Here is a 25,661-nt window from a genome sequence, read left to right as displayed (position 1 = left end):
TATTTATGTATGTATATATACCAACCATTACATATTTTATATATGTTAGGTTGTACGAGTATAATACATGTATGTCGGTATGGTGCTGATTTAGAACAATGAAGATTTCTCGAAATCAACCCAGAGAGCCAGAGCAGCAGAAGACATCCCCAAAGGGGGCTGTAACAAAAATTACATGTTTTCTTGGGTTTTCTGTGTTTTGTAGTTGTTATTGTTGTTGTTGTTCGTTATATTGCTGCTCCCCATTCTCTGTTGCCTTAGATTTTCTCAGAAAAATAAAGGTTAATGTGGAATTTGTATTCAAGTTCGCGTAGTGGCAAAGAAAAACAATGGGGAATAAACGGGCAGACAGACATATGGACGGACCGAAAGACAGAAAAATGTGCATGGGACTGCCAGCGGCCCAACACAACAAAGACACAAGCAGCTCATAGATGAAATGATGAAGGCAGAAACAAGCTCAAATGAAGAAAAATGTCTTTTGGGAAACGGGAGTGTTTTTTTTTTTTTTTTTTGTTTTTAAGGAAATGCAAATCCCAAGAAGGCAAATGTTTTTTTCGTGTTCTATTGAGGTTTCAAGCAAAGCATTTTCTCTTTAAGAAACTACAAAAAAATCCTAAAATTTCAAAATTTTTGGAAAATTTTGGTTTAATACGAAGTACGAATCTTATCCTTAAAGAAAATTTTAATACAATTTTCTTTTTAGAAGAAAAAAATTACAAATATTTTCGTGTGGAGAAAATTTAAGTGAAATTTTATCATAGGAGAAAATTTCAATAAAAATTTGCCTTTAGGGAAAATTTCATTTCAAATTTCACTGAAATTTTATCGTAATGCAAAATTTATCACCATACTGTTTTTTAAAGAAATCAAAGGTTTAAAACACGCATATGAATGAAACATTCATTAAATGCTAACAATTATAACGGCAATAAATTAAAAATTGGCTATTTGATTTACTACCCATCACTTGTGTCAAGCATTGGGGGTCAGGCATTGTTAAAACTTCATTTCTTAGATCGCAAACAAAGTATTCCATACAGACAAAAAAAAACATGTCATTTGTCAAAAATTTTAAAATATTATTCAGCACACGCCTTTTGAATGTGCCCCAAACAACTGAGCGTACATTTTTAATGAATTCATTATGTTGATTTAGAGCTAATAAATCTTTAGCCGAACAAAAACAAGTAAAAGCATGTTAAGTTCGTTTGGACCGCATCTCATATACCCTTCATCATGGCTCGCATTTGCCAAGTTCTGTGCAAAAAATTGCAAATTTTGCCCATGAACATTCCCCTAAGGAACAGGGGCAAACTTCTCACATATCAATGAGTGCAGTCCGATTAAAGTTTAAACTCAATGATAAGGGGCCTCCTTTTTGTAGCCGAGTCCTAACGGCGCGCCGCAGTGCGACACCTCTTTGGAGAGTAGTTTTACATGGCATAGTACCTAACAAACGTTGCCATTGATGAACATGTTTGATGGTCTTGCCAGGATTCGAACCCAGGCGTTCAGCGTCAAAGGCGGACATGCTAACCTCTGCGCCACAGTGGCTTCCAAGTTCTATACACTGATAAGAATGACGCCCTCTAGAGGCTCAAGAAGTAGATTTGGGAGATCGGTTTACATGGGAGCTATATCACGTTTTGAACTGATTCTAACCATACTTGCTACATTTGTTTGAGGTGATAGGAAAAGTCATCTTCTTCGATGACCTCCCGGCTTCTGCAAAAGTCGTTGCTGGCAACCTTCAGTCTGTCAGCATGTTTTCCGATTAGACGGTGACCTGTCATGACGGACGCAATGACTGAGACGCCTGTTCTGTTCAATGACAGCAAAGCAGTAGACCTCTTCAAGTCTAGATTAGGTCACATAGTTGTGGAATGCTCACAGCCCCCTCTTTGTGACCATCTTCCGGGCCTGGTCCTGAAAACTTAGCTTACATGTCGCTAGAGGCATACCCACAGATTCCAGTATCCCAGAAATGTCTGTGCAAGTTATAGACTGATTCGGATTTTACTTAGAATAACTGTTGGTGGTCATATAAGAAGTCGTCTTGCAAAATTTCATATAAATCGAATAAAAATTGCGCCCTCTAGAGGCTCTCAAGAAGTAGATTTGGGAGATCGGTTTACATGGGAGCTATATCATGTTTTAGACTGATTTGGACCTTACTTGGTACATTTGTTTGAGGTGATAGGAAATGCCATCGTGGAATGTTTCAATCGAATCGGATGAGAATTGCGCTTTCAAGAAGAGGAAGAAAGTTGAAGAAGAATAATCGGGAGATTGGTTTATATGTCCTCTATATCTAAACATGAACCGATCTGGCTCTTTAACAATCTCAACCGACCTACAGTAATATAAAGTTTCAATGCAAAATTTTAGGCGCCTAGCATATCTCCTCCGAAAGTTTGCACAATTGCACCAGATGGTCGGACAGACGTACGGTTATGGCTAGATCGGCTTAAAATGTCATGACGATCAATAATATATATATATATATGTATATACTTTACTATCCTTCCCGGTGTGCTTAGAGACACCCTTAGATGTTTGTCTTCTCCTTTTCACATGGTCGCACCCCCTGGGACTTGACCTCTAATTATACCCTCCATCATAGGATGGGGGGTATACTAATTTCGTCATCCCGTCGTAACACCTCGAAATATGCGTCTAAGACCCCATAAAGCATATATATTCTTCATCGTTATGACATTTTAAGTCGATCTAGCCATTTTCGTCCGTCTGTCCTCCCGTCCGTCTGTCTGTCGAAAATACGCTAACTTTCGAAGCAGTAGTGCTAGGCGCTTGAAATTTTGCACAAATACTTCTTATAAGTGTTGGTCGGTAGGGATTGTAAAAGGGCCAAATCGGTTCATATTTTGGTATAGCTGCCATATAAATCGATATCGGGTTTTCACTTCTTGGGCCTCTAGAGGGCGCAACTCTTATCCGATTCGTCCGAAATGTTGCATAAAAAATCATATTAGTGAAGGTCGGTAGGGATTGTAAAAGAGCCAAATCGGTTCATATTTTGGTATAGCTGTCATATAAATCGATATCGGGTTTTAACTTCTTGAGCCTCTAGAGGGCGCAATTCTTATCCTATTTCTCATCCTCATGAAGTGTTTTCGTTTGACCATCAACAACTGTGCCAAGTATGGTTTAAATCGTTTCATAACCTTATATAGCTCCCATATAAACGGATCTCAGATCTTGACTTTTAGAGCCGCTAGAGGTCGCAATTATTATCCAGTTTAGTTGAAATTTTGCACGAAGTGTTTTTTCTAACTTTTAACAACTGCGCCAAGTATGGCCTAAATCGGTTCATAACCTGATATAGCTCCCATATAATCCTATCTCGGATCTTGACTTCGTGAGCCTCTACGGGGCTCAAAATTTTGCACGAAGTGTTTTGATATGACCATCAACAATTGCGCCAAGTATGACCCAAATCGGTTCACAACTTGATATAGCTCTAATATAAACCAATATCCCGATAATACTTCTTGAACCTCTAGAGAGAGCATTTCTTCTCCGGTTTGGCTGAAATTTTGCACAACGAATTCCACCTTGGTCTCTAACAGCCAAACCAAGTTTGGCTCCAATCGGTTCATAACTTGGTATAGCTAAAATAGTATAGAAATTCTTATCCGTTATCCTTTGTTTGTCTATAAAGAGATATCGGCCAAAGAACTTGACAAATGGAATCCATGGTAGAGGGTAAATAAGATTCGGCTGTACCACAGTGGTAGTGTAGGGTATAAAATGGGAAAAGTAAACGGGAATGTGGAAGCTTTTGCAATAAGCCATATTGGCTTTAAGCGAGCGAAGTGATTTTTATATACAAATGTGCCAATTTTGCATTAAAAACTCTTAATCCCTTTATGAAAATACAAAGGGATGATTATATCTTGATGGCAAAAATCTACGAAAACTTGAAAGAAAATTTTATTTAGAAAGATTTGCAAATTTTTTTAAAAAAAAATCGAATTTTTGTAGAAATATGTCGAAAAGTCTTAAAGTCGACTTTTCGTCCCATCTTGGGATCCCTAGCCGTTCGGACTCTGCAATAAAAAGGCAGTCTCTTACCATTGTTGCAGACAACACCCGTTGGTATGAGAGAAGTTTCCCCGCTACGCCTAGAATGATCATGAGCAAATATGCATTTGCATAACCACTGCGGACAATTTTTTTTTCGGTTGTTTTCGTCAACATTTGCAAACTGACCTTTAGCGTCATATGTATGTGGACATGGTAACTCAAGATTTAAGTATTTTGTCTTATAAGAATCCAGAATAAACTATCTCTTTTTTTCCCATGCTGGACATGTTAACTCTAAGATCTAAATATTTTTTTCTCATAACAATCCAGAACAAACTATCTCATCTTTTCTCCCAAATCTTAATTCTTCTAATTTCATACCCAATCACAAATCCCAAAATCAATTTTAACCAATCTGGCCACTCTAAAACTGTGAAGGGGGTCCCCATTAAATGGAGAAAGGGCAAATACATAAATGCTCAGCACATAAATAACTATATACCTCATAAATACGTATGGTTGTGTATATATTGTATATGGATGGTAAGGTCTTATTTTGCGTTTTTGTTTTGTATCATCATTATCATCATCTTTTTCTACACACTTACCTGCCGGGAAGAAATTGTTTAAGAACGTTGACATTTTTCAAGTATCACTTGTTTTATGTTACGCCGTGTGTTGTTGTCTTTTTGCGGTTCTTGTTGCTTTTGTGTTTCTCTATCTGCTGCGGCTCCTACCGCTTCTGTTGCTGTTCGGTAAAATTTCTTTTGTTGTTTTTGTTGGCTAGCTAAATACATTCGTCGTTTGTTCTTTTTATTAGTGTCTGTGTGACTTTTATTGGTGTTGTTGCTTTTGGTTGTTTTTTTTTTTGTTAAGATTGGGGTCTACACATAGTCTGTGCCGGTTGTTGCTATAAAAGGGGGGAATGATGATGGGTGAAGGGGTGGACTGGTGAACGTGTGAGAATTACCGAGTGATTACTTTTTGTTTTGAATTCTTTAGAAAACTGTTGCAATTGCAGACGTTGTTGTTGTTGTTGCTTGCTGCAGTTTTTATGCTACAGCTGCTGCTGGTGGCAGTGCTCTTTTAATGGCTGTTATTGTTGGTAAATATGAGAATGAGGATGATGATGACGTCGACGTTGAGAATGGTACTATAAAGTGCATTTAGTTTTGTTTATTTATTTTTTTTTTATCGTTGCTTAATTCGGTTTCTTCACTGGCTTGACTTGTTGTCTGTCGTCTTCTTTTTTTGAGTGGACAAGAATTCTGCAATTAGTGTGGTTCTCGATAACCTAGCTCTCACTCATAGCAAAACCTACATGGCATGAGGGTCGGCAGCACAACACACCACACAACCCAAGTGTTGATTTTTTAATGCGATGAGTGGGAGATATTTTTAAGCATACTTCAAATCTTCGGACTTGTATATATGCTTGATGGACGAATTGACAATTGATATGGCGAATAGACTGCAATTGCGTTTTTTTGCGATTGTTTCTTTATCTCTCAATGACGCAGCTGCAGCTGGTGATGATGTTTTGATTGTTGTCAACACCGTTTTTGCCGCCAGTAGTTTATTTTTCACTTTATGGTTTGTTTTGGTGCTCCCCTATCTCTTTTTTTTTTCGTTTTGCACTGACAACCAACACATACAAACATTAACAGTTGCTCTCCCAAAGGCTTTTTCTACTCAAACATGCCTTCGAAGGGGGGCATGTCATCGTTGTTTTTATGTCTGTTTATTCTCAATTTTGTTTTGCTTTTCAAGATTTTTTATTGGAGGAGGGTTGAAGAGCTGGAGCATATACCATTGGCAACAGCAATCAAACAACACTCACCCATCAACACTTTAAGAGAGTGAGAGACACACGGTGTGTTAGGCTAGCAAGAGAGTAGGCTTTTTATTATGGAAATCTCAGTGTGGAGTGTTAAAATCGAAAAAAGAAAGTTATATAGAGGTCGAAACAGATGTTTGTGTTGGCTGCTTGGCTGGCAAAGACTGGTTTTGTCTGGTTGGTTGATTGTTTGTTATTGGCTATGACTTTGCCGTTAGTTACTGCTGTTGCGCCCGCTGCTTCAGTTTCTGTTGTCGCTTACGTTGCTTGCTTTTGTTTTGTTGAGGTGCATAGAAAAATGCAAAAACATAAGCTCACCGATAAGAACATAACCAAAATAAAAACAAAATACTTTTGTTCTGCGCTGTGTCTGGCGCTTAAGTCGAAGTAAATACAATATGTGGTGTTTTTGCAAAATGCCTTTTGCACTGCTGCTTTAGTCTTGCATATTTTACGATTTCTCTCTTTCTCTCACATTTAAACTCTCACACACTTGGCTCAGCTGTGTTTGATGTGTATATTTTCGCCAATGTTTTTTTGTTCTTTGTTAATTTTTTTTATTATTGTGGTTTTCACTAATCACACACTTTAGCATGGAAGGGGAAGCTGCTGCATTTATTAAAGGACTGGTATGGATGATGGCGTTGTTAAGAGTTTTATACTTGTTAGTGGAAGTTGTTTTTATCCAATTTTATTGTTTTTATTTTTTTGCACTTTGTTTTTTTATTTGTTTTACAATTTCTTTTTGTTAATGGAAATTCGTTTCGTGATTGTTTTGCTGATGTTCTGGTTCAAAAAGGAAGATGTAATAAAACTAAAGCTGTAAAGAATAAAATTGAAGCAATGTCACAGTATGGTCGTTTTGTAAGGTAGTAACAGTAAAACTCAATAGAGTTGCCATTTGTCAATAAAAAGTTACACTTTTGAAAGTAATGCCAACTGAAGTCGAAAAGGCTTAAGTAACGGTAATCTTCAGGGTTCACTAATAGAAGGTTACTTAATTCTTCGAAAGCAAAAAAGTTCCATGAAATTAAGGATGTGCCAAAAAAAATATGCCACGATTAGGAGAAAACGTAAACAAATAATGAAAGTAAACATAAAACAAGTTGTCATTTTCAATGGCGAGTTCTGTAAAAAAAATCAAAAAATTATTTGTCGGTTGCTTTATTTCGTGAATCCTGCCCCATCTTGCAATGACAACAATTGATAAATGTAGCCAAGTTGGTAACAATGCTCGACTGAGGGGATTCACACTAAAGGTTCAAAATCTGCAGGCCCGATTTCAATGTCATGTGCGGATGATGTTGCCATCATGATGAGTGGTCACTTATCCCTAGCAATACCGACCTTGCTTAGGGAAATTGTCTGGATGGGCAAGGACCCAAGGGATTCACAAAAAAAACAAAAAGAGTATCGGCGTTCGGGATGCGGTGTACTCCTCTAGCAAATCGATAGTGAGTTAAGGCAGGGGCCAGAAGCGGTAGACTATGTGTTTACGCCTTTGCACCTTTATGTTGGGTGTACGGCGACAAAGACTACTCTTAGACTGAAAACCCTATGGGTGACCGGTAGGGTATCAGGCTCTTAGCAGCTGTGTCCTCCGTGGATCGAGATCGTTTGACTATAAGGTGCTGCAGCGGTCCTGAGCTCTGGGGCGTGGAGGACTGCCACTAGGAAGGCACTAAATGTCACGCTCGATCTTATGGTTTTGCACTTTTATGTTTAGTGGAAGAAGACCCTCTTATGGGGTCGGGAGTTTGGCCTTTCCCGAACTGTGGGTATTCTTCTAATCTTATAGGGATTTGAGCTTGCGGCAGTCTAAATGCGGTGTGGTGCATTGTGTACCTTGGAGTCAGTTATTTCGGTCATTTTCCCTTACAATGATATCTGGGCTGGAGGTTCCCCATTTCCCAGGATCGAAAAGTCACGAACGATGATCTGTACAGGGTACAGCGAGCCGCAGCGGTGCTGATCTCTGGAGCGAACTTTGCCACGAGATGTGACGGGATTCGATCGTAAGCCTTTGGACGTTTATATGGTAGGTGAGGTCTTCCTTTGACAAGCTGGAATACCCCGGCTTTTGCAGGACCTTTTATATACACGGATGGATTTATGTTGTAGATTACCGACCCATCTTTTTAAAGACGCTATTGATGTTGAATCTGCTGGCCGATCGGACGGTCACGGCATAGGTGTGCATTAAAAAGCCATTTAATGCTCTGCCAACGGTTCATGTGACGACGAGATAGGTTTGAAGAGCTAAAGAATTTCTTTGGAAGGGTTTCTGGCTCTGCTGGAAGTGTGGACATTCTCTAAGAGACGATGAGCGAGCCAGGAAAGGATCGTTGACAAGCGCCGATCGTGCTACTGAATCAGTTATCTCTCTTCCGGTTCCCCCAGTGATCGGGTATATACAACAGAACGACTTTGAACTCAAAAGGGAGCATGCCAAGAATACCTATCCTGTGAGGGCAGCATGAACGCCTTCTACGATCGTTTCTCAGAGCAAAACGTCGATATAGACATATCCTCCATATAGCCGATCCTCCGATTTAAATTACTGAGCCCATAGACGTCTTAATTTAATCCAGGCGATCTTGCAAATGTGTTTCTGGCAAGTCTCCTTAGGTACGACAATAAGAATGATATGGTTTCAACGGGAGACACAATGAAATTATGCACGCACAATTACATACTTCCTATTAGTGTAGATCGGTTGGGATTGTATTGGGTTGCCCAAAAAGTAATTGCGGATTTTTTAAAAGAATGTAAATGCATTTTTAATAAAACTTAGAATGAACTTTAATCAAATATACTTTTTTTACACTTTTTTTCTAAAGCAAGCTAAAAGTAACAGCTGATAACTGACAGAAGAAAGAACGCAATTACAGAGTCACAAGCTGTGAAAAAATTTGTTAAAATCCGCAATTACTTTTTGGGCAACCCAATATATGGGCCATATCGGCCCATGTTCTGTTACTTGACTTCTTGAGCCCTTAGAGGGCGCAATGCTTATCCGATTTGACTGAAATTTTCCATGCATTTTGTTCTGACATCCAACCGTGCCTTGTTAGGGATGGTCCAAATCAGTCCATAACCTGATATATAAGCCTTATAAGCCGATCGCACGATTTGGCTTCTGGGGCCTCTAATGGGTGCAGTTATGATTTGGCTGAAATTTTAAACGTAATGTTTTTTTATGACTTCTTGTAGTCATGAGTAGTATGACCCATAACTTGATGTATCCCCTATAGGAGTTATTTCATTGGGGTATATCTTGTTTAGCCTCTCTTCAAATATATATTTGAAAAAGGAATATAAGATTCTGCCCGGCCGAACTAACCGCGCTTTTACTTGTTCTCACTAGGTTATCTGAATGTGCTACACTGGCCTACGAATAAACACACCATTCTAACAGAATCCATGGTGGTGGGTACCCAAGATCCAACCCGGCTGAACTTGGCTGTTTTTATAGTATGTAACAACCTGTAGATTTTACCAAGCGTCCACGGGTGACACCAAGTGGAGTTTATTGTTCACAATTGAAATGAGGATGGAACCATGATTCTCGTGGATTTTTGGTCACTTAAAGCCAATAAGAACTTTTACTTGGTATCCTTTGATCCCCCGAGTCAACCCAAAGGCATTGGTCTGCAAAAATAATGAACAAAATTGCTCCGAGTCAAGATAACGGATGACCACTACTAAACATGGAGACATAAACAAATGCAAATTTGAGCATGAACATTCCAATCAGGAACAGGGGCAAACTTCTCACTTATCCATGAGTGCGGTCCGAATCAATTTTGAGCTCAATGACAAGGAGCCTCCTTTTTATGGCCGAGTCCGAACGGCCGCAGTGCGACATTTCTATGGAGAGACGTTTTTACATGGGATAGTACCTCACAAATGTCGCCAGCATTAGGAGGGGAGACGCATAAATGTATAGGAGGGGAGACGCATATATGTATTTTAGTACTGAATAGACAAGCCGTGAAGCGCGAAAATAAAACGCAAAAAAAGTTTTCAGTGCATGTCTGTTTGTTTGCCATAAGGTGGTAACACTTATTTGCAAAAAACATATTTGGCAATCCTGACGGCGGATGACCCAAAGAGAATTAAAATAACAGAGAAATGTTTGTGCTCTCAAAATTAGACAGCAAATAACAAACTTATAAGTGTCGGTAATTATTTTATTTTTCTTCAAAGCAAGCAGCTCTGACAAAAAAATAAAAAATCGAATTTTCAGCAAAAAGAAAGGAAATAAAAAAAGAAAGATATACATATTGTAAGCTAAAACCATGTTTCCACTAAAGCCCAAATCCACTTGATTTGAGATAATCTCCAAAACCCCTTTCCAATACGATTTATGCGGTTTTTATTTGTCAACAGCGACGCTTTTGATAGCGTTTTTGTTTGTGAAACGATTTTTTTAAATTACTACTAAATTTTATAATTTCAATAAGAAATTGTCAGATGTTAAGAAAAAGTGCTGCCCAAAAATACCAATAATAACCGGTATTCAATGCAAACGCAGTAATGCTTTGAATTTGGAGGAGATTTGCTGCAAATCTCAAATAAGTAGATTTGCTCTCATTGAAAATGATGGGAAACCTCGTTGGAAAACACGGAATTTCCGAAATCTCGTCGCAAATCTAGATTTGCTCCAAGTGGAAACCCTATATACGTGCATTACGCCATAGTTTTCTTCACGGGAAAGGAAATAGTGCATATTTAGTATATTGAGAGCAGAACTCTGCTTGCGACATGTTCTTAGATAATTCTCATTTATCTATATTCACAAGCGCCACCAACCAGTCTATGCGCGAAGTTCAAATTCTTTATTTATATATAATTTATCTATGGATGTTCTACATAAGCCTGAACAGGTAGTTTATTCAGAACTTCGCTGTCCTGAATAAATGTCCTTTTCATACCTAGTTCATTGCACTGCACTATAAAGCAGCAGATGCCAGCAAAAATTGCCTTTAGAATTCTTTTTTGTTTGAAATCAGACATTTTATGCAAAATGGCAACCCTAATAAGTGTTACAAGGATATTACGAAAGAAGAAGGAAAATAAAGTAAGAAACTTTTGTTTGCCAAATAGAACACTAGGAACAGGAAGATTATATGAGAGAGGCATTAACCCGAGATATTATTATGGAGAGCGCGCAAGTAAATGTCAAGGAAATATGCAAAATCTCTCTCTCTCTCTCTCTTTCAGTCTCAACTGTTTAATTCCTCACGTAATAATAACTCTCTTAATGTGTGATAGTTTTATTGTTGTTTTTGTAAATAATGTATGTTGATGTAGATATGAATGTGTGTCAGTGTTGTTGCTGATGCGAGTCTATGACAATAAAAACTCTGTTGGGAATTTAATAAGGATATGAATGGCAGGCTGGCTAGGATAACTGGATGAACGGACGAATATGTATGGGCAAGTGTATTAATGTGTGTGTGTGTGAGTATATATACAGCATATATTTTTGTGGTGTATTGTATATTGTCAGTCTGACATTTTCAAAGCAATTGAAAAAGAAGACGACGACGACAATGACAAGAAGCGAAAAAAAAACACAAGGAAACACTTGATATTTACATACATTTTGTTGGCGGAACATAAACATACATATGTATGCGTATGCATGTAAAATGTAAATGTTGCTACTGCTGCTGCTACTTGATGTTGATGTCAAAATTTCGATGGGTACACTTTTTCGTTTTATTACTTTAAATTACATTTTTATTTGATTTGTTCGTGCTGTTGTTTTTTTTTTTGCTATTATTGTTGCATGTTTTAAGTTATTATCATTTGTGTTATTATGTTAAAATAAAAGTTTAAGGGGGGACGTATGAAGATATTTCTTTTGTTGTTTGGTTGGTTGTTTGTCTATGTACATACATTTGTATAGGTATATATATATTTTCTTTTTTTGATTTTCATCTTTTTCATTGAAAAAAATTTACAAAATACGCGCACATATTGATGGCTAAAAATAAACAAGAAACATAGAAAATATTATCATATGTTTAACAACACTTTGTTTTCTTAAATAAATTTCAGACACTTTGTGAAATAAATGCAAACAAAAATATATTCTTCTTTCTTTTATTGCCCAACATCATCCATTATGGTTGCCTGCTACTGGACAGACTTGAAAACATTTTCCAATTTACATTTGTTTTGTATTTTTATGATTATTTGGTTACATTCAACACACTCGCTCGGTTGAACCGTTCCGCATATTGAATTTGCATTGGGCTTTGCGCCGCCAACGACAACGAACGTTGTTCTCCTGTAAGGTATCGAATGAAACTAAAAGAAGAACTCTTCTTCTGTTGCCTGGTGTTATTTTTTTCGACGTCATGGACAAACATTCACACTCACACACTCCAACACACACTGATGTGAAATACATGCAGAGCGAAAAACAATACTCAAAATAGAAATTGCAAATAAACACTCACGAGTATCCCCCATGGATACACTCTCTCACACTAGCTTACATTCGCGCACACAAAACAGACTTTGTACTGACTGCATGGGGGGATCAGGATATATTTTTCTTTTTAATTTACGAATAAAATGCCACTGTAGCTGTGCGGAACAAGGAAAATGAGAATGTAAACTTTGTTTTTGTATTCACTACTCCTTAATTTAGTTTTCGTAATGCTACAGTGGTTAAATAGGTGTACAACAATTATGGAAGGCTTTATGTTAGTGCAAATTTTCCCTTGAGTATTCTATGAGAAAACAGCGGTGATACTACTTTCATATTAGGTCTGCTCGCGTACTTTTCCAGTTAAAACTAGAAAGAAAATAAATAGCCTTTAATCTCTTTTGCTGTTTATTTGAATTAAACAGCTGGTTTTCATAAAAAAGCTAAAAATTTCAGCTGTTCAAAAACCCGCAGCAGAAATTTGCAAGCTCCCAATTACCAAAGTCTCAAATTTCGCTTGCTCTCGCGGACTCTTTCGCTCTATTCTGCTGGCAAATACAGTACGCGAACGACTTCCAGTAACAAATTGTGCAAATTTGTACAGATTTTTGAGTACACAAACACCCCTATTAATGAGTGCTGATCGATGAAGCTTCTTTTTATTGCCGAGTCCGAACGGCGTACCGCAGAGCTACACCACTTTGTAGCGAAGTTGATTACCACGCTAATGTCGCTAACACTAGCGAGGGATAGGTTAGGTTATGTTAAAGTGGCAGTCTGCGGTCAGACCCACTTAGGGCCAAAACAGTTGAGCTTTGTGTTTAAGCGTTGCGTTGAAAAATGCAACTCTGCAAAGCAATCCCACAAAAGCAACTTGCAAAAGTTAAGCAATTGTAGAAGTACTTATTAAGGTAAGAGTCCAGTCGTACTCTTGCTAGGTATACTTATTAAGAACTTCTGCTATAGAATCCTGTCATATTCTTGATAGGTGTCCTAATTAAGGTCCTTTTTGTAGAACGGTGTCGTATTCTTGTTAAGAGTTCTTATTAGGGTCTCCTGCTGTAGAAACCAGTAGTATCCCTGCAAGGATAACCTATAAAGGATTATTTCTATAGAATCCTAGCACTCCTTTCAAAATCCCCTGTATCATTTTCGGATTACTTATTAAGATCTCTGGTCGAAGACTTTTTGCTTGAGTACTTGTTAAGGTCACTTGTTGAATTCCTGTCCCAGTTCCCTTGCTTGAGCTGCGGCAGTCGTTCATATGCCCGACATACAAGCTATTCTTCTCCTACCGCATGTTGCGCCCGTGATTTCACATTTTGTCCTACTGAGAAGGGTTCCAGCAAATACTAGATTAATGTCTCTACCCCCGACTCCCTGTGATATTCCGAAGAATCCCAACTCGAGAAGGGTTCCAAAGATGATTAGAGTATTTATCAATGTCTCTATCCCCGAATCACTTAGATAGCCCGAAAAATCCCAGTTTGGATCGTTTGAGAAGGGTCCCAACGAAGATTAGGGAAAATATCAAGGTATCTGACATTGAGTCTTCTGGACATCCCGAAGCATACAGCCTTGGACTTACTGAGAAAAATACCCAGTTAAGACTAGAGAACATATCAAGGTATCATCTATCCCCAAATCATCTGGACATTCCAGAGAATCACCAGCCTTCCCTAGACCCAAAGAATTCGACTTTGGGTCTTCTGAGAAGGATCCCAATGAAGACTAGACTACTCATCAAGATTTTAACCTCAGAATCTTTGTAATATGCTGAAAATTCCTATTTGGGCCTTCTGAAACGAATCACACCGATGTTTGGAGAACCTATAAAGGTCTCCGTCACCGAAAGATTTCATCAAAGATTTCCACCTACTTAGCTACACTAGACTTCCAGACGAAGGACCACTGGATAGAATTACTAAGTAGAATTAAGTCTACAAGAATAATATGGCTAAATGCCAATACCCACATACACTCGGCTTTCTCTTTGTGTCAACATTTATATATTTCTGCAACGAATCCTCGGGCACGGCGAAATTACCCCCAAAGCGAGGAGAAATCTGTCCATCGATGAAGGCTCTAAGATAAATTACGAATGGGAAACGGGGATTTACATCAATACACTCTATATCGGTATATCACTGAAACCGCTGAACGGTATGATGTCGCATAGCGATAACCACATTAAATCCTAAGAAGGGATTTGTCTCCTTTGAAGCTTGAAATTTATATGGAGCTCTAAAGGCCTTCAGTTCGAGGAAAGTAAGATTGACATTGACGGCATAGCGCTGACTAAAGTTTCCAGACACAATGATATTCCAGGAATTGAAAGGGGCAGACGAATATACCAAAAAGGGCTGTCTGTGTCACTAAACTACTGAAAACACTGGCCAAATGTCGACCGAAGAAGCAGATTGCTTTTGATATTTATTTAGCTATTTTTATACCCACCACCATAGGATGGGGGTATACTAACCTAGCCATTCCGATTGTAACACCTCGAAATATTGTTCTAGGACCCCATAAAGTATATTCCTGATCGTCTCAATTCTGAGTCGATTAGGCATGTCCTGTCCGTCTGTCGAATTCACGATAGAGGTCGAACGCGTAAAGCTAGCCGCTTGAAATTTCGGATAGATACCTAATATTAACGTGGGTAGGTGGGGATTACAGATGGGCCATATCGGCTCAGATTTAGATATAGCTCCCATATAAACCGATCTCTCGTTGTTACAATATTCAACAACTGTGCCAAGTACGGTTTAAATCGGTCAAGAACTTGATATAGCTTCCATATAAAGCGATCTCCCCGATTTGACTTCTTGAGCCCCTGGAAGCCGCAATTTTGATCCGATTTGACTAACCTCCCGATTTGACTTCTTGAGGCCCTGAAAGATGCCTTTGAGAAATTACGCATATAGGGTTCTGCAATGACTTGCAACAACTGTGTCAAGTAGGGTCCAAATCGGTCAAGAATCTGATATACCTCCCATATAAAGCGATCTCCCGATTTGATTTCTTGAGACCCTGGAAGCGTCAGTTTTCATCCCATTTGACTGAAATTTTGCATATAGTGTTTTGTTATGACTTCCAACAACTGTGCAACTACGCTTTAACTCGGTCCATAACCTGATATACAATAGCTCCCACATAAACCGATCTCCCCGATTTGACTTCTTGAGCCCCTGGAAGCCGCAATTTTGATCCGATTTGACTGAAATTTTGCACATAGTGATCTGTTATGACTATTGTGCCAAGTACGGTCCAAATAGGTCAAACTCCTATGTAAACCTGACTCTCGATCACCCTTTTACGATACCTAGAGCTTTAATTTTTGCTAGTTTGACAGAAGTTTTGTATGTAGAACAAAATTTTGCCCTTCAACTAAATTTATTTTGTATACATTTTCAGCATAATCCATGGTGGTGGGTTCCCAAGATTCGGTCCGACCGAACTTATCACAATTTTACTGGTTTTTTTGTTAACAAAATTTAGATTTTGGCTTAGATAACGTTATTTTTGGAGATTCCCGACTTATACCTATTTATAGTTCATATTGAAATTTTCCGACTATTTACCTTAAGGACCTACGAGCCTAGTTCATGTTCCCCTATAAACTAACTACTTACTTGACAACCCCTGCAACATTTCTTTGGCGCTGAGTGTTTGTAAACAAAAGCAAACTCTTCAATAATGAGCTGGGTAGTAACAAAAATTTATTTACTAAATCAACAATATGGGAAATATACAACAACACATGTTTGTTGGTGCATCAAATACATTGGCTCTCACACTTCATTAAAATTTGCAAAACAAAAATAAACCCCCTAGCGGCAGTCGAACTTTACTTAAAACATATGCACTCGGCAATGCCCTCTCTCTCTCTCTTTCTCATACTATCTCTCATCCTCGTTCTCTCTATTAGGATTTGAGAAAAATAATAAACAAGAAGTTTACAGACATGCAGACGCACACACATCCATACACAACTGACATAGCCTCTCTCCAACTCGAGGAATATGCAAAAAAAAAAAGAAAAACAAACCACAAGCTAAAATTGAATTTTAGAATGTAAAAAGGGTGTAGGTTCACACTGCGGGTGGACTAATATGGTGATAGTGTTGTGATTTATAATTACTTTGGATAACCGGTATTTAAACCGAATCACCGCCGATATTAAGACTGAATCAAAGTTTTGTTTTAACATCGGGGTGATACGAATTAATTTAATGTAGATAGATTTTTTGTAATAAGAAGTAAATGCGTGCTATATTCGGCTTGGCCGAATCTTATATCCCCTCCACCATGGACCACTTGTGTCAAGTTCTTTGCCCGTTTTCTCTTTATAGGCAAAAAAAGGAAAATTGATAAGAATTGCTATTTTATTGGAGTTGTATCATGTTATGGACCGATTCGGACCACACTTGATTTGCATGTTGTGCAAAATTTGAGTCAAATCAAATAAGAATTGCGCCCTAGAGGGGCTCAAGAAGTAAAATCGGCAGATCGATTTATACGGTAGCTGTATCAGGTTATTTATCGATTTAGACTATATTTGGCACCTATGTTTAAGTTGATAAAAGAAGCCGTTGTACAAAATTTCAGCCAAATCGGATAAGAATTGCACCTTCAGCGGCTCAAGAAGTTAATCGGGAGATCAGTTTATATGGGAGTTATATCAAGTTATAAACCGATTTCGACCATACTTAGCATAGTTGTTGGAAATCAGAATAAAGCCCTCCATGTCAAATTTCAGCCAATTCGGATAATAATTGCGTCTTCTAGCGTCTCAAGCAATCAAGAACCGAGATTGGATTATATGGCAGCCATTTAAGATTATGAACCGATTTTGACCATACTTAGCACAGATGTTAGAAGTCATAACAAAACACCTCATGCCAAATTTCAGCCAAATCGGATGAAAATTGCGCCTTCTAGGGGCTCAAGAATTCAAGAGATCCAGGAACGGTTTATATCGCAGCTATGTCAAAACATGGACCGATATAGCTCAAAAAGCGGCTCTGGTAGATTGTAATCCACCCTGCCGGAAACATCGGATATTGTATCAAGGATAACACAGTGTCCGTAGCCGCCACTTGACCAAAGAGAAAGCTACTTTAGCCTCACGGCAGTGGTTGCAGCAATTTTTACAGCCACAATGCCCACATGCATTGGATGTAGCATTAAATTCAGGTGGACTTTTGAAGCGCCATCCACCAGTCCTAATGTCCAGAGGCATTAGATGTAGCTTCTAAATTCAGTGCATCAGATGGTGTCGTCGTCAGTGCGGCTGTTGCCATCCTTGGGATCCGGTTGAGTATTGAGCAGTAGGTGGATTTTTGAAGCGCCGTCCAGCATTAAAAGTATATACAGCATTTCCAGTTATCCCCGATGATGTCCTTCAATGAAATATTAAATGGGAAGGGGGTATACTAATTTCGTCATTCCGTTTGTAACACCTTGAAATATGGGTCTTAAACCCCATAAAGTATATATATTCTTGATCTCATGACATTTTAAGTCGATGTGGCCATGTCCGTCCGTCCGTCTGTTGAAAGCACGATAACTTTCGGAAGAGTAAGCTAGGCACAAAGTCAAGCTAGGCACAAGACCTATCTTGGGTTTTGATTTCTTGAGCCTCTAGAGAGCGCAATTCTTATCTGATTTTTCAGAAGTGTTTTGGTATCACTTCCAGCAATTGTGCTAAGTATGGTAGCACTCCTATATATTTTTTTAACACAGCTGTACGTGTGGTCGGTCAGCAATTAATTTCGTAAAACGTTTTTTTTTTTAATTTAAGTACAAAATTTTATTATTCCAATAAGAAATTGTCAAATGTTGAGAAAAAGTGCTGTCCAAAACTAGCGATAATAACCGGTATTCAATACAAACGCAGTGTTACATTTGAATTTCGAAGGAGATTTTTTGCAAATCTCCTCAAATAAGTAGATTTGCTTGCACTGCAAATGTGTGGGAAATCTCGTCGCAAATCTGGATTTGCTCCAAGTGTAAACGTGGAGCGTTCAAATAGAACAATTTAATTTATTTGTCAAGAGGACGTATTTTTCATCCGATTTTGATGAAATTTGAAGTAATGTGTTTTTTTAACTCCTACTACCTATGTCTTTGTTGCTCAGATATATGCACTTTTCGATATATTCTTTATTTCCCAACTTCACCACTTGAACTTTTCATAATTTTTTTTATTATTAAAGCTTATGTGCTACTTTTATTGGTTATCAATCGATGGGGTTTAACATCCCCAAGAGCGTCACTACTTTAAATAACCATTAATCATATAACTAACATATGGGCAACACTATAGCCTCGTAACGCAATAACAAACCCAGAGAGAGCATTTCAAGGAGAAAATACGAAACAAACGAAAGTTGGTGTTGCCACTCTTATAGTCAATTTATTTCGATGTATGAGTTCGAAGAGTAGCTAGACAGATAGACGGACAGGCCTTCTCAAATGGTAATGCCTTGCATGTGTGAATGTTATGCTAACAAAACCAAAAAATTCAAGCAATAAAAAATAATTGAGGCGGAATTCCGTTTCGTATCCAATGGAATGGTGCTTATTGCGGGTTAAAAAAACATTTTCTGAAACAGGAGTAGAGTAGTTGAACAGTATCCATTTACTAACAGTTTAAATAGCGTCCAACATGTTTAGATGTTACTGTCGTCGTCACACAACTGACAAATGTGCCATGGCAAAGAGGGAGAGTTAAAATACATTAATTTAACTTAGATCTTCTCTTCAATAAGAAACCAATGAAAAAAAAATAAATACTGTTGGTCTCGCAACAACAAATTCAAGAAGCCTAATTGATAAATGAGTGAGTGAGTAGTAATAAAAACAGTTTATTCATTTTCAATTGATTGCCAAAAATTTCAGTAATTGATATTTATGATTTTCGTATTGTCAACAGCTGTATTTGACTTTTCAAATAAGACCTTTCTAAGAGTAAATACAAAAATTAGTGGAAAAAATCAATAAATCAATAATATTTCCATAAAATTTTCTAAAAAGACAAAAATTCAATGACATTTTCTAAGACAAAATTTCAGTGAAATTTTCTCTAAAGACAAAATTTCAGTGAAATTTTCTCTAAAGACAAAATTTCAGTGAAATTTTCTCTAAAGACAAAATTTCAGTGAAATTTTCTCTAAAGACAAAATTTCAGTGAAATTTTCTCTAAAGACAAAATTTCAGTGAAATTTTCTCTAAAGACAAAATTTCAGTGAAATTTTCTCTAAAGACAAAATTTCAGTGAAATTTTCTCTAAAGACAAAATTTCAGTGAAATTTTCTCTAAAGACAAAATTTCAGTAAAATTTTCTCTAAAGACAAAATTTCAGTGAAATTTTCTCTAAAGACAAAATTTCAGTGAAATTTTCTCTAAAGACAAAATTTCAGTGAAATTTTCTCTAAAGACAAAACTTCAGTGAAATTTTCTCTAAAGACAAAACTTCAGTGAAATTTTCTCTAAAGACAAAATTTCAGTAAAATTTTCTCTAAAGACAAAATTTCAGTGAAATTTTCTCTAAAGACAAAATTTCAGTAAAATTTCTCTGGAGACAAAATTTCCATAAAATTTTCTCTATAGACAAAATTTCCATGAAATTTTCTCTAAAGACAAAATTTAAATGAATTTTTCTCTAAAGACAAAATTTTAATGAAATTTTCTCTAAAGACAAAATTTCTATGAAATTTTCTCCAAAGACAAACTTTCTATGAAATTTTCTCTAAAGACAAAATTTCCATGAAATTTTCTCTGAAGACAAAATTTCCATGAAATTTTCTCTAAAGACAAAATTTCCATGAAATTTTCTCTAAAGACAAAATTTCCATGAAATTTTCTCTATAGACAAAATTTCCATGAAATTTTCTCTAAAGACAAAATTTCAATGAATTTTTCTCTAAAGACAAAATTTTAATGAAATTTTCTTTAAAGACAAAATGTTAGTGAAATACAAAATTTCAATGAAATTTTCTCTAAAGACAAGGTTAGTGAATTACAAAATCTCAGCGAAATTTTCTTTAAACACAAAATTTCAATGAATTTTTCCCTAAAAATTTCAGTGAAATTTTCCCCAAAGACAAAATTTCAGTGCAATTTTAAGTCGAAGGTCCAACAGAAGGGGCGAGTTTATCTGTTTTCAGATCAACTTCAGGCCCTTTAACGCAAATTTTAGCAAAACTGTCCTCCATAGCTCAATGATTGGGATTGACCTGGCATGGTACTTTATATGATACCTATGAAGATGAGGATTTTAGTAAACGAGGCTTACCAGCAAAAACTATCAAAAGGAAGAAGCCAGGTATTGCCCCATGCCATAAATGTAGTCAACACTTTCCTCAATTAACTCCCAAGGAGATTCTTCATCATCCCACATATCAGTGTACCGGATCTCGCATCGATGTCGTTTTCTTCCTACGTTATCATTGAAATGGATGTTGTTGTTGTAGCCACATTTTCATGTGGAGGTGGCGATCCTCGTCAAGCTTCTGTATGTGAGCAAGCTCGTTCCGTTCCGAAGAACCGATCACCATAGGAACAGGATGGCCATTGGTTATTTAAAGGCGCCAACAACCAGCTTGGTCATATCGAGCATCATAGGCACTCAGTATTTGTGCAAGAGCCGGTGCCGCCTGGCCTCTCACTGAGACTCTCCGCTCGATACTGCAACTACTCCGTATGGAGCATTCCACTTTCCGCACCCTGTGGACGTGCCCGATAGTTCGCAGCTAGGCTTCTCTTGAACACCACACAGATCGAACCCCAATGTTTCAGCCGATGGGTGGAGCTCACAGCCAAACCGTGCCGGGGATATCCTTTTGATTGCAAAGAATTGCCATGCGTTCTGCTCCCTGTCTGTCCTAATACGTCTCGACAATGAGCAAGACTTCCCATGGCAGAAGGACTTCCCTATAATTCAAAGCGGCCTTTACTTTGCACCGGACAGACCCAATGGAATTATCATAGGGCATGGGGATGCCACACCCCGGAGTTCCTACTACGTATAATATTGCAGGGATTGAGCGGACCTAGTTCATCTTCTGTTTGCCGAGACCTTCTTCATCATCAGTCGGTGTTATTGAGGTATGTCTCTTGCATAGGGAGGGTGCATTTCCTCTCTCCGCTCTGTTTGACGAGTCGGGAGAGTAGTCATACTGACTACTTTGGACTTTAGGGGTCTGAAAAACATAAATGTCGCTGAGATCCAAGAATCGAAAATGACCAATAACTGCAGCTTTAAAAGTTGTCACAACTTTAATGTGGGCGAAAGAATCGCAGACGATGTTATGAAGGGGAAGTGGTCTTATTGAAACTCCTTTCTTGCATTATTGTGAACCCGGGGCATCAACCAAGTCCGGTCAATCCCATGGCAGCCGGTTGTACGTACCGGATTGACCCGATAGAGTTCTTCATCGGCAAGGGCTGCCGCCGCAGTGTATAACACTGCTACAACAACAACCAAGTCCGGTACTCCCGAGATAGGGAACACAAACCGCCAGTTGGTAGTTGTGCCCCACGTTATAGGCCTGACTTCAGTCGCCTGCTGTTCGGCTATAATCGCTGGATTCAAGCAGACTTTAATGTGCTTCATATAGTTGTAACATTAGGTAACAACCAGAGGGGCATGGATCTTGACCTATGCCGACGATCAAGACTTTAGGAGCGACCTTACGTTGATTACATCCGCAAAAAATTAAACGTCCACCTTGACGATTTCAAGATAAAAATGCAATTTTTTTTTGCAAATTTTGCCCATGAACATTCCACTAAGGAACAGGGGCAAGATATCTCCCACCAAATCTTCGGACACATTGTTCCGAAGTACGTCGGCAGCTGATTATAAAAGTTCATGCCATAACGATTCCAAGCATAAAATATCTGATCACATTTCACAGACTTTACAGACCCTTCTACAGAAATTTGTGGCTGTTGGGAATAGAAACTTAGTCGCCAACTCAGCGTGCTGAGAAAGAAAACTTGTTGAGAGCAACTCAGCGTGCTGAGAAAGAAAACTTGTTGAGAGCAGCTACACTTCCCCCGAGGCGGTGCTTTTGGCCACAAGGGTATTCCACGGTCCACGCCAACTCAGCGTGCTGAGAAAGAAAATTTGTTGCATGCAATTGGCTACACTTCCCCCAAGGCGGTGCTTTTGGCCACAAGGGTAGTCCACAGTCCAAGGCCTAGTAACAGGGGCAAAAATGCACTGTACAGGGCGCACCACCGATCTTTTCATTTTATTCATCCCCCTAATTTTGATCCCAGGAACACGAATCTGAAGTCCGTTTTTGGGACTGGCCCCCCTAGAGGTAAAAAACGCCCTTGGGGGGAAGTGGGCGAACCTAGGAAATATGGGTATCAAATGAAAGGTATTGTCGAGTAGATTACGAAAGTGATAAAACATGTCTAAAAATTAAACCCGGGATCTACATACCAGATTTCGGCGAAATCGGAGGTGCGCCCTGTCGGAGGCCACCGTAGCGCAGAGGTTAGCATGTCCGCCTATGACGCTGAACGCCTGGGTTCGAATCCAGGCGAGACTATCAGAAAAAATTTTCAGCGGTGGTTTTCCCCTCCTAATGCTGGCAACACATGTGCCATGTTAAACTTCTCTCCAAAGAGGTGTCGCACTGCAGCACGCCGTTCAGACGCGGCTATAAAAAGGAGCCCCTTTATTATTGGGCTTAAACTTGAATCGGACTGCACTGATTGATATGTGAGAAGTTTGCCCCTGTTCCCTAGTGGAATGCATTGCAATTTGCCCTGTCGAAACAGTCATCAGATTTGTGGTCCTGAGGTCTAACGATGTCTTTGTACCACATTTCATCGAAATCAGTGATGCATTCTATTGGGTTGCCCAAAAAGTAATTGCGGATTTTTTAAAAGAAAGTAAATGCATTTTTAATAAAACTTAGAATGAACTTTAATCAAATATACTTTTTTTACACTTTTTTTCTAAAGCAAGCTGAAAGTAACAGCTGACAGAAGAAAGAATGCAATTACAGAGTCACAAGCTGTGAAAAAATTTGTCAATGCCGACTATATGAAAAATCCGCAATTACTTTTTGGGCAACCCAATACATTGCATTTTGTTTTGTCTTGTAAGCCCACCACAAAATAATATTAAAATGTCTCTCTCTCTCTCTCTTTCCCCCTCTTTCTTCTAATTAAACAAAATATAGCCGGTCTCATAAACAATGGCATAATTAATTTCAGTTGATTGATTACCAGCAAGCGTTGAAAGAAATGCATTCCTTAAAAAAAACACTGATATCAACGTAAGCCATCACTTACTGCGCTACGCTACTGTCACCTATAATACCTGACGAGGCAGACATACTGCCAGAAACTTAACCAAGGCATAGGGGGAAAAAAAAAACAAAACAAAAAACATATGAATCCGAATGGGGGAACAGCTGCAAATTGCGACGCCATATTTGCATGTTGATTCCTATATATACCAACTGAGTGCATGCTTGTGTTTCTATGTGTGTGTGTGCTGTTTGTCAGTATGTCTGATGCTCCTTTGCCCCCAAGGAAATGATAATAATAAACCATAAAAGAAAACAAAACAGAGAAGCAAATGCAAGAGACAGCAATAAACTCCAGGAAAAAAACTATAATATAGCATGCGAGAAAAAGGGGCAAAAGTTATGCTAGAGAAATGCTTTGCTTTTGCCCTTTGCAGAGTGTGTAGGTAATACAACAAATATACCAACAAATACGATAAAAACCCATAACTGTAAACACACAGAGTGTAAAACAAGAAATGCAAAAATTTACAATAGGTAATTAATTTTAATACTTTGTTTTAAATTTCAATAATATACTACACTTTCTTTTGCAATTAACCAAACAGGCCTTCCTTCATGGATAGATAAATCCAGAAACATTGATTCCCCCCATCTCATATTTTCTTTTAAAGAAAAACAACCAATCACATTACTGATCTTTACTACTACCACCACATCACATACCGGGAGACAGACTAGAAGTTAACAAAAATTAAAACGCAATTTAAGACTGGCGAAAAAGCTTAAAAACAAACAAAACAATTTGCAAATTGCTTTGGCAGATACACAAACAAAAACACAAGTAGGCCATAAAAAAATGCCCCCTACAACATATCTCAGTTCTTAACGAAAATCTGTGACCGGTTTTTGTTGGCACCACATAAAAGGTAACATTATTCCATCTAATTTCCACACATTCCCCATTATGGTCATCATATACAATTAATTGCAGAATTTGCCAAAGGTTACACAAATACAAAGCTTGATTGGTAAGTAATAGAACACTTTTTTTATGGGAACTCTGGACATTGCTTCCTCTTCTTGGTTGGTGGCTTCTTCATTTCTTTTTTGTCTTCGACAATAACAACCATCCACCATTTCATGTACATATTTTTTTTTTTTGCATTTATTTCTTTCATTTATGGTTAGGCCAGTAGCATATTTCATATTTTTGTTATTATTAAAACAATTTCTCACTTTACACAACACCAACATGGTTTTATAGCTTAATACATTAATACATTTTTTTAATTTATTTTGCTATTTTTCACATTTCGTTTGTGTTATGTTGTTTGAGGGATCCCAGAGTCGACTTTTGACTAATCGGTTAGTTGACTTTTTGTGTACAAAAGTCGAAGTCGACTTTCAAAGAATTCAAAAGTTGAGTAATCGATTTTGCTATCCAATAGTCGAAAAAAAAGCTACACAGAGATAAACTAATTCCATTCTGAAGGCCATAAATGGACTTCTTTCAAAAAGTTCAGATTTTCGAGCGAAATGCTGTCAAACTCCAGATAAAAAAACGACTCTGTTTGTAGTAAGGAGAATGGCAAAAAACCATTATAGTGGCAGCACTTGAAACCATTGCGGGCATTATTTTTGTTTGTTCGTTTTTCTTTATTTATTTGAGAAAAATAAAAAATTAGAAAAAAACAATATGTAAAGACATATCCTAAACGAAATTTTCGCTACCAAAAATTTCGCTTCCAAATTTTCCTTGCATAACAGGGTGACATAATTGCCATCGGTGAATTTTTTATTGCAACTACGAATGAAGATGTATCTTTCAATAGCTCCATGCAAATAAAAAGATTAATTACACCACAAATGTATTTTATTAGCCAAAAATGATTAAAATACGACCAAAATTATAAATCGATGTTTGTCGCCATCTTGTATTCTACACAATTATTTTGAAGTGGCGACATAAATGTCTTAGCTTTCGTCTTGGAAAATTTCGCTGGGGGTGCATACTCAGCTTAAAACTCTTTAAGCTGAGTATGCACCT

The 25,661-nt window shown here is 37.9% G+C and overlaps 1 protein-coding gene across 10 annotated transcripts in view; it reads right to left on the bottom strand.

Moving 5' to 3' along the window:
* Positions 1 to 24,967, bottom strand: part of LOC106091255 (PAN2-PAN3 deadenylation complex subunit PAN3) — a 154,867-nt gene extending 129,900 nt beyond the window's left edge. The window contains exons 1-3 of one of the 10 annotated variants that reach the window (XM_059360123.1): positions 24,851 to 24,967; positions 11,496 to 11,882; positions 4,659 to 6,707 (exon numbers count right to left, since the gene is read on the bottom strand). In XM_059360123.1, coding sequence (XP_059216106.1) covers positions 4,659 to 4,692 — 34 coding nt within the window. In that variant the 5' untranslated portion in view covers positions 4,693 to 6,707; positions 11,496 to 11,882; positions 24,851 to 24,967. Of the gene's footprint in view, positions 1 to 4,658; positions 6,708 to 11,495; positions 11,883 to 12,069; positions 12,228 to 24,850 lie in introns of those variants that run through there. The other 9 variants (XM_059360143.1, XM_059360103.1, XM_059360112.1 and 6 more) reach the window with 9 other exon arrangements.
* Positions 24,968 to 25,661: the final 694 nt, after the last annotated feature.

This window comes from Stomoxys calcitrans, chromosome 1, assembly GCF_963082655.1.
Source record: "Stomoxys calcitrans chromosome 1, idStoCalc2.1, whole genome shotgun sequence".
Classification (NCBI taxonomy): domain Eukaryota; kingdom Metazoa; phylum Arthropoda; class Insecta; order Diptera; family Muscidae; genus Stomoxys; species Stomoxys calcitrans.
This window is presented reverse-complemented; position numbering and strand designations above follow the sequence as displayed.